Genomic DNA, 11,128 nt, shown 5'->3' with positions numbered 1-11,128 from the left:
AAGGAATATTATAAAAAAAAGGTGAGAAGTGAGGGGTGCCTAACACATTCCCTCACTTAACCAACTCCCAAAATCTTTTATTTCGTTGTGATGATCGTATTATTCCTCTTTTAGGATTTATCACTATTTCCCATGTTCCTTAGGAACTAAGAAAATATGGCGGCGACTCTTTATATTTTGCCGGCTGCAACAACAGTATGTGTCGACTCATGTTGATGCATGTGTCAACCTATATCAGGTTAAGTGTCGACACATGAGAAACAAAAATTATAGGCTTTAAAAATGGGTTGCATGTGTCGACACAAAAGTAGTATGTGTCAACTCATAGAGAAAAAATTCCTTCTATGTATCAACTCATATAAATAAAATTTACATTATATGTTGACTCATGCAACCATAGCCTATAAGCTTTAATATTGATCCACATGTGTCGACTTAAAATATTGTATGTGTCGACATGTGAGTTACAGAGGCTACAACCTTTATAATACTGTGCATGTGTTGACTCATAGCCCGTATGTGTCGACACATAGACTGGTTTTTTTAGAAAAATTCTTAATTTTGATGCATGAAAACATGTTTTTGATGTTTAAAACCTTTTCTAAACTTTTCTAAATGCATTCTAAGTTCCCTAATGCAAAGCTGCACATAACGACTCAGAGATATCGTCCAATATACATAAATACTAAAGTTATCATAGTTTTGATATCATGCAAAAATCTAACGGGAAAGTGCACTCACAATGCTCACCCAACTCGATCTAGGAAGAAAACTAAACCCCTTTAAATACATGATTCACAATATTTTCTCTTCAATGTTTCCTTCTATATTTTGTCTTTTTTTCTAAGGACTGCATTTCTTTCTACAAGTTCATCATCATTTCTATAAGAAAATCACAAGTATTGGTTTATGCCCTCCCCGTCCTTCTTTCTTTTTAGCAGGGGGTGGTGATTAATAGGGAATTGGATGAGCATCGTGCTTTCATAAAACCTAGGACGTGTAAGGAGATATGTGAGATGTGAAAATTGTTGCCGCAAGCTCTAGAGGTCAATATATTTATTAAAACTTGCTACTGGTATCAAATTACCTACTACCAATAATAAGTCATTTATTCATTATTTGGTTTTTCTAAAGTAATAAAGTCCCTAGATTATCTAGTCCATTTGATGAAGTATTAGGCTTGACTTAATCATGAGACTCCATTAAACATAAGAACAATATTATTAAAATATCCATAGTCAAGCTTTATTGTGAAGTGAGATAACATTAAAGCATTGATACTATTATGTGGTGAAATGATTATCACACCTCACCGATCATGGATAAAGAGCTATTAAGTCTTAAGGTATACTTATTAGGAGTAATATTTATATCGAATTGACCCACTACAAAAATACTACTTAAAATGTTATGAAAGTGTCATAAGTTCCTTAAAAGGTGATAATGGTGTATACTACTCTTCGACCTGGAAGCTATTACGGATCCTAGATGTAGGGCCAAGTATTTTATTGTAGTTTAAAAATTGTCTGTAGCAGGATCATTATAAATATGGTTGATGTTTACTTCATAAATCATGCTGAGGGACAAATGTCTAGTGGCTCAATATTGAACTAGACAAGGGTGATATGGTCTATGACTTGTGTGCATTATATACATGAGGGTAAAAAAGGTACATAGTTCTAATAAGTTTGATGAAGAATTAAGTTTGAATTAATCATGAGACTCCATTAAACGTATGGACATTATTCTTAAAGTATTCATAGTCAAGCTTTATTGTGAAATGGGATAAAATTAAATCAATGATACAATTATGTGGTTAAATGATGATCACACCTCACATAATGGATAAAGAGTTATCAAATCTTCACATAGGTATACATATTGAAAGTAATATTTATATTAAAAATTGACCCACTGATGCGTCCGCAAGAGCACGGAAATATTGAGGTAATATAAAAGATTGTCGAACCCACAGAGACCAATAGTCAACCCACCGATATCTACTATTGCTTTGTAAATCTAAGACTATCGGAAAGGATTTTAAGTTGCAAAAATAAGTAGTAAAATTTGATTAAGAAAATATAAATAAAAGCGAGACCGGACTGTGATATCTAGTCGCTCTTCGGGGACTCAATAATGATTCAGTGTTGGTTTAATAATAAATCGTTTTCAGTAGAAAATAAAAAATTTAAAGACTCAATCTCACCCTTTCGATCTAATTGATTAAAGCCACACTCCTAACCATGAGATTTTTCTCTTGCTCGCCCATTTCAATTAAAAATATATTTTGAAATGTTATTAAATCCTAATTGATACCTAAAGTGCTCTCGCTGTATTTAGGATTAATGCCTAGCTTTCACTATCTGGTCGTTCCTCACCCTCTCGGTCTAATTGGACTAAACCTTAATTGGTTTTCACTCTCGTGTTAAACCGTTTTGATTAAGTTTGAAAGCTAAAACCAGAAAATTAATTAATGAGAAATTACGCTGTTTGAATTACCGAGTCCCGTTAAAACGACGGTCCTCACATCCCGGGCTCTGGAAATTGAGTTGAACGTGGTTTTTAATTCAATCATGTAATTACGGCTATCAATCATAATCATAAACCAAAAATAAATCTAAGGTTCTATTTATCATCTTCAAAATTAGTAGAAAATGTTTGCCCAAGAATTTAGGAGTTCATGGAGAAAAATCAAGAAAAGTGACCTCGTGGAGAAAAACCATGAAGATTGGGCAGAAAGAGGAGAAGTGGATGCATGGAAGGCGCCACATTTTCGAGTGGCAGGTGCCACTCCCTTAGTGGTTGTGGGCGCCACACTTGATGTGGTAGGTGCCACACTAGTGATGTGGTGGGCGCCTGTCTTACCTATGGTGGTGGGTGTCACCCTTTCCATGTGGCAGGGGCCACGTTGTTGTGTGGTGGGAGCCACCCTTCAATAATTTTGCTTCATTTCTTCTTGATTTGTACTTGTTCTTGCACTTTTTTATTTTCCTTCATTTCTTATCCTTTTTACTCAAATATCCTTTTTAGCCATTTCTACTCGAGGCACCTGAAATATAACAATAAGGCCGACATAACAAGACATAGATAAATGAAAACTAGACTAAAATCCATGCGAATCAAGTCAAATTTATGATACAATTTCGTGTTATCACCCACCATGAAAATGATACATATAATGTTATGCAAGTGTCTTAAGTTATTCACAAGGTGATAATGATGTATACCACCCTTCGACCAGAAGCCGCTATGGTCTCTTTATATGGAGTCGAATATTTTATTATTGATTAAACATTGTCTGTTAGAGGATGATTATAAAGATTGTTTATGGATACTCCACAAATAATGATGAGGGAAAAGAGGGACCTAGATGAAAATTTTTCCATCATGCGTAACATGATAAATGTATAAGTGCCCAATATTAAAGTAAACAAGGATGACACAATCTGTGCATTATGTTTAATACATACATGAGGGAAAAATAGGGGCGTCATTATAGTTAATTTTATGAATCATTAAGTTTGACTTAATTGTGAGACTCCATTAAACATAAGGATAATATTCTTAAAGTATATGTAATCAAGCTTTATTGTGAAGTAGGATAACATTAAAATATTTGTACTATTATGTGTTTAACTGATGATAACACCTCACAAATTATTGATAAAAAGTTATCAAGTCTTCACATAGGTGTACATATTATGAGTAATATTTATATCAAATTGACGCACCCTTAACGTACTATATAGATTGACCCACCTTTTCTAAATGCATTCTAAGTTTCCTAATACTAAGATGCACATTAAGACTCAGAGATGCCGTCCAATATACATAAATGCTAAAGTTATCATAGTTTTGACATCATGCAAAACATCTAACAGGAAATTGCACTCGCATACTCCCCTTTTTTATGATGGTAAGACTTGCGATGATGCATTTCGTGTCTTCATGAAGGCTCCCTCTGAATGTGTGCAACCCAACTTCTCGCATATGCTTCTCCCCCTTTATCAACATCAAAAGGAGACAAAGAAAGCCATGAGAAGTATCATTTAACACACAGATACTAATATATAACATAGAGGCATTTGCAAAGTAAGAATGTACACTCACATATACTGATATACATGGAGAGACACAAAATTGAAATGATTGGGCATAAATAAGACGACAATTCAAATAACATTGTAAAATTGTTTCCACAAATGACCCCAATAACAAATACAATAGCATGAAAGATGCTAGATACAATATAATGAGAAATTCTTAAGTTGCTTCAAAAATGACCCCAGTGTTGCACATGCATGTGCCTAGCTTGGTAAAATGTGACATGATTTTATGTACATTATAGCATGCTCAATCTCATTCATGCAAGGAATAGTGATAAATATCATGCTCAATAATTAATGATATCAAGGACACTTCAAATGTGCTGAATTTATATGGTGGTGAAGTGCAAATGATTAAAACATGAAGTCACTATAAACATATGGATTGCAAATACTCATAGGTTAAACAATTTTTTTTGGAAGTGAATATTCTTGGTAGTATGTCATACATAAATTTATCAAGCATTTGGAACATAAATAACATGTAATAGTAAAAAGATTTATTTATAAAGAGAGAATGGAACGATAATACCTCATAAACAGATTTGTGAAGGATGCACTCCATGAGAAGGTACTTTCAAGGAAAGTTTGAACAAGTATATATGTATATAGATGGCATTCAAGTAAAATGATGTTTAATGCGAGATTTGAGATATCAAGTATCCTCAATTCCCTTTGAATGTTGAAAAATGGTTTGATTGCAAGATGTTTTGTGAAAATATCAGCAAGTTGATCTTTGTTATCAACATGCTCAAATACAATATCTCCCTTTTCAAGATGGTCACGTAGGAAGTAGTGACGTACCTCAATGTGTTTAGTGCGAGAATGTAGCACAATATTTTTGGTTAGATTAATTGCACTACTGTTGTCGCACATAATAGGAATACGTGAATGTTTAATATCGAAATCAAGTAGTTGTTTTTTAAGCCATAAAATTTGAGCACAACAAATACCGACTGCAACGTATTCCGCCTTGACAGTTGACAAAGCAACGAAAATCTGTTTCTTTCTATGCTAACTAACTAAGCAATTTGAAAACATGTTTCAAGTTCCAATAGTACTCTTCCTATGTTATTTGCAACCGGCAAATTCGGAATCGTAATAATCAACAAAATTGCAATCGCTTCCTTTGAAATACCAAAGCCCGTACTTAGATATGCCATGAAGGTATCTAAGGATGCGCCTAACAACTTTTAGATGTGATTCCTTAGGAGCCGATTCATAATGAGCGGGTATACAAATGCTAAACATAATATCATGCCTAGATGCAGTAAGATATAAAAGATATTCAATCGTACCTCTATACTTTTTGACATATACATCCTTACCATTCTCATCCTTATCAAAGTTTCCATTTGTAGGCATTTGAGTGTCAATTGATTTTTCATCATCCATACCGAACGACTTTAACAATTCGTGACAATATTTTGTTTAACATACAAAAGTTCCTTCGTTGATTTGTTTGATTTAGAGTCCAAGAAAGTAATTCAACTTCCCGATAAGACTCATTTCAAACTCACCCCGCATAAGCTTAGAAAAATCCTTGACCAATTGCATGTTAGTAGAGCCAGATATGATATCGTCAACATAATTTTGAACTAGAAGTATGTGTTTTCCTTGACGCTTAATGAAAAGTGTTGTATTGACATTCCCTCTAGAATATCCTTGATCAAGTAAGAATTTTCTAAGTCGCTCATACCAAACCGTATGGGATTGTTTGAGGCCAAACAAAGCACGTTTTAGTTTGTAAACATGATTAGGATACTCATAATTTTCAAAACTCGGAGGTTGTGAGACATACACTTCCTCATTAATATAATTTGAAATTATTACATGCAAAGGCTAGTAAAAGACGTATAGCCTCGAGGCGGGCAACCAGAGTATAAGTTTCCTTTTTAGAACATTTAAATATATAATTAATTTATGTTATTATATTATTTGTTTAGATTTATTTTTATAAATTTTTTAGTTTAATTTTGTATTCTTACAAATATAGGTATTTTTGATTTGAGATGAAAATTGTAACATCTCGATTTTATTAGCTATTTTATTAATTAGCTTATTTGGAGTTTTTATTAATTATTTATTTTATTTAATTATTATTTGGTATGATAATTATTTAATTATGTGTTTTTATGCTAATTGGGCTATTTGAGTAATTAGGAGAATTATGAGACAATATGTTATTGGGCTTAAAATTCACACTTCGATAGTTTGGCAAAAAGTTGCTTCTCTTTTAACAGCTCTAACACAGTCCTGAGATGTCCCACATGTTCTTCTTCGTTCTTAGAATATATTAGGATATCATCTATAAACACCACCACGAACTTATCGAGATAAGGATGTAATATCCTATTCATATACTCCATAAAAACACCAGGTGCATTAGTAACTCTAAACGGCATTACAGAATACTCGTAATGTCCATACCTTGTTCTAAAAGCAGTCTTATGAATATCATCATCTTTCACACGAATTTGGTGATACCCAGATCTCAGATCAATCTTACTAAACACACGCGCTCCAGCCAGCTGATCCATCAAATCATCAATCCTCGGCAATGGATACCGATTCTTGATAGTAACCTTGTTCAATTGTCTGTAATCCACACACAACCTCATTGAACCCTCTTTCTTCTTCACTAGCAACACAGGCGCACCCCACGGAGAAACACTAGGACGAATGAATTTCTTCTCAAGTAACTCTTCCAACTGCTTCTTCAGTTCAGTCAACTCAGACGGTGACATACGATACGGTGCCATCGACACTGGACTAGTTCCCGGAATCAATTCAATGGAAAACTCTACTTCTCTTTCTGGTGGTAATTCATTCACTTCTTCCGGAAAAACTTCTGGAAAATCACACACTACAGGTAGTTCACTACTCACTACTTTTCCCCTCGAATTCACCAACGCAAACAACATAAACACTGTTGCACCATTCTTGATAGCTTCCTCCACCTGTCTAGCTGTCATTTCCAGATCATTAGAATTAACTTCTTCAGGAAAGATTACTGTCTTCGAAAAACAGTTGATGTGAACACGGTTAAATTCTAACCAGTTCATTCCCAGGATTACATCGAGTTGTTTCAACGGAAGGCACACTAAGTCCATCCCGAATTCTCTACCAAAAATGTCAACCGGACAATTCAAGCATGCAGACGAAGTAGTTACTGAACCCGACGCAGGAGTATCAATAACCATACTTCCATTTATTTCAGATATTTCCAAATTCAACCTCTTAGCACAATCCAAAGAAATAAAAGAATGAGTTGCTCCAGTATCAACAATCGCAACTAAAGGTGTGCCATGAATAAAACACGTACCTTTAATTAGTCTATCCTCCGGAGTGGTCTCTGATCCAGACAAGGCAAAAACCTTTCCTCCAGCTTGGTTCTTCTTTGGTTTAGGACATTGTGGGCTAATGTGACCTTCTTCACCACAATTGTAACAAGTCACAACCTTCTTCTTACAATCAGCGGCAACATGACCCACTTCTTCACACTTGAAGCACTTCTTCTGGTTCAGTTTGCACTCATTCCTACGGTGCCCGATCTCACCACAATTATAGCACCTGACAAAAGCACTGGAGTCTCCCCCACTAGGCTTCTTCCAACCACCAGTCTTGGAATTACCTCTACCATATGGCTTACTCTTATCCATAGGCTTCTTCCCTTTTCTGTCAACTAACTCGCGAGAGTGAGATGACTTCAGCTTGAGATTATCTTCCTCGAAGATCCTACTACAGTCCACCAAGTCTACAAATCTCTGGATCCCCTGATATCTGATACCCTGCTTAATCTCATCACAGAGACCGTTCTCAAACTTGATGCATTTCGAGAATTCACTAGCTTCATCATTGTTGTAGTGGACGTAGTACTTCGCCAACTCAACAAACTTCAAAGCATATTCTGGTACAGTCATACTGCCTTGAAACAGTTCCAAAAATTCAATCTCCTTTCGACCCCGTACGTCCTCAGGGAAGTACCTTCTCAAAAATTATCTCTTGAACATAGCCCAAGAAATAGCTACACCATCAGCCTCTAATTCCGCCCTGGTAGCCATCCACCAGTCATCAGCCTCTTCTGACAGCATATGCGTACCATACCTCACTTTCAGATTCTCAGCACAATCGATGACTCTGAAAATCCTCTCGATTTCCTTAAGCCACTTCTGAGCACCCTCAGGATCATGCGTGCCCTTGAACAATGGAGGATTATTCCTCTGAAAACTGTTCAGTTGCCTGTCAGCACCAATCGCAGCTCCATTGGCGTTTCCTCCCAGCACACCAGCAATCATGCCCAGAGCCTCAGCGATAGCATCGTCGTTTCTTCCTCCTCTTCCAGCCATTGTTCTGCTTAAATCACAGCCAATTTAATCAGAACAGAAGTATCGACAGTTAACTCTTACTAGTCGCATACACAGGAAAGCAAAACTAACACTAAGACTCTGGTCATAACGACCAATCAGGCTCTAATACCACTATTGTAACACCCCTTACTAACCCCGCGGAAATTTAAACAAGTATTCAGAGTACATGAAAATAAGGGTACCACAATTCATAATAAATAAACATCATTCAGTCATGTCATGCATTCACTGGGGTAATCATCATAAATTAAAACGTTTCATGTTAACACAGCGGAAATTAAATCAAACGGACTAAGTTTAACATCTTTAAAACTTATCCTACAAAACATCAAAACATAACTAGAGTTATCAAACATAAACTCTAAACATCGCGTCCCCAGTGTTACAACTATCAGAGCATGACACCTGACGCTAATTAAATAACTGACTCATGAGCTAATCCTCACCGAGTCGAACAACCGCTATCCTCAATCTGAAAATGACAACATGTAAGGGTGAGTCTCATCATAATTAACAAATTTTATAAGGTTATAAAGCAATAACACATCACAGTTGCATCGTTCACCCAATTGTTTCATAACAGACATTCAAAACAAGTTTCACCATCACAAACACATAACCAACACACCATCAACATTTACAACACTGGAATACATCCAATCATGTTATAAAATTATGCATATGTATGAACTGAAACTATGCATGTGGTACCAACATCATCCAATGGGAATAACCCATGACCGATCCAACATCATCAAGATACGGCCCTGCCAACACAGATTCCACACAATGGGAATCATGCCCTTCACTGATCCAACACATCATCATGGATACAACATCATCAATGAATATGAATGAATGCAACATATACAACATACTTATATCATCATCATCATCATCAATCGTCATGTATGTTCATATATATATTAGCATCATTCAATTACAATTCAATCATCATCATCCTCATTAAAGAACATACACGTATTTCGCATAAATCATCATCATCAATATGAAATAGCATACATGTATCCGCATCATTCTAAAACAAATCAATCATCATCATATAGATTATTTTATGAGGCTCGTTTAGCTCAAAACGGCACATCAAACGGACCAACGGTTAAAAAGTTATGCATCTTTGAACTTTTAAAATATTCCAAACACTAACAGCACGCGACGCCATCTCAGTTCGCGGCGCGAACTGAGCGTCTCAAAAACCCTTGGCTCTCTGCCAAGCTGTCCGCGGCGCAAACCTATGCACACGGCGCGAAACGAGAAAAAGTTACGCCTTCGCGGCGCCAACACTGGTACGCGGCGCGACCTGTGCGTATCACAACTTCCTGGCATTCTGCCCCGTTGTTCGCGGCGCCAACCCTTGTACGCGGCGCCAACTGGTAATTTCAGAAACCCCAACCTGCAGAAAACATCATTCTATACATCCCAAATGCCCTCAAAATCATACCAGTACGAGTTTCAAAAAATGAACCACACATACAACATAAATTGCACATTAGAATACACAATTCACGCATCAATTAACACCATAACATCATACACATCATAGGTCCAACAAAAGGGATCAAACATTACACAATTCAACTCAATCCCTAAACCTATCATATGACCCAATTGATACGAATTCCACATCTATCCTATGCTATTTACTCCTAACCCGATAAAAGATGCTAATCAGATAAGTCCCCCCTTACCTTAGCCAAATTCTTGAACTCTTCCTCTTTCTCCGCTTCTGCACTTTCACGTTCTTTCTCTCTTCTCCTCTTTTGCTCTTTTCACGTTTTTTTTCCCAATTTTCTTCTTTTCTCTTCTTTTATTAAAAACAATATAAATTCAGTAAAAAGGCCTTGTGACTAACACCTCTCTTTTTACTAAACACTACCTCGGCCCAATTCTATTATTTTCCATAATTTTTTGAGAAAAGCCACAATAATTCCAATAAAATAATTTAAATTCTAATTAAATTAATTTAAAGAAAATTACGGATGTTACATGCCATGTCCTTCTCGAAACCTGTAGGTAAGAGAAGTGATTTTTCTCACTCGAAACCTGTAGGTAAGAGTTGAGTGTTGTATTCTTGATTGAAGTTGTGAAGAAAGATCAAGTTATTGTTCATTGTTAATTGTGTAAATAACTGTTGCAGGATTGTAACAGTTAGGTATCACTAGGGAGTGAGCAGAGGTTCTCTTATCTTGGATGGATGTCTGAGATAAAGGTTGCATTGGGTAGTGACTAGGTAAACCAGAGGTTGTTTATCTGTAAACCTGAGGTTGTTTACATAAAATAGTACTACTGATAGTGAAATCTTCTTCCTGGCTTGGTAGCCCCCAGAGTAGGTAGTTAGACCAAACTGGGTTAACAATTAACTGTGTTATTTATCTTCTGCATTTTGTTGTTTCTTCAGTCATGGATGTTATGACATCGTTTATAACTTCAGGTTCAGAAGTGTTAGCTGTTCCTTTACAGAACCATATAAACTTTACAATCTGGTTATGTTGACTGAACACATGTGATCCCAGGTCTCATTGACTCCTGTTTAGGGGTAATTAAAAGTTAGGGGATCTTTCTATTCTGCCTCTGCTACATTAATAACAGATCAGATGTCTTGACATCGTGAATGACATTTGAGTCTGTCAT

General features: G+C 35.9%; 1 protein-coding gene across 1 annotated transcript; it reads right to left on the bottom strand.

Annotated features, from left to right (window-relative positions):
- Positions 1-5,177: 5,177 nt before the first annotated feature.
- LOC131631626 (uncharacterized mitochondrial protein AtMg00810-like) lies at positions 5,178-5,501 on the bottom strand. The gene has a single exon (XM_058902409.1). It carries the CDS (start codon positions 5,499-5,501, stop codon positions 5,178-5,180), a length of 324 nt encoding a protein of 107 aa, XP_058758392.1.
- Between the last annotated feature and the right edge of the window lie 5,627 nt (positions 5,502-11,128).

Source organism: Vicia villosa, unplaced genomic scaffold (genome assembly GCF_029867415.1).
Source record: "Vicia villosa cultivar HV-30 ecotype Madison, WI unplaced genomic scaffold, Vvil1.0 ctg.000852F_1_1, whole genome shotgun sequence".
In the NCBI taxonomy this organism is placed as follows: Eukaryota; Viridiplantae; Streptophyta; class Magnoliopsida; order Fabales; family Fabaceae; genus Vicia; species Vicia villosa.
This window is presented reverse-complemented; position numbering and strand designations above follow the sequence as displayed.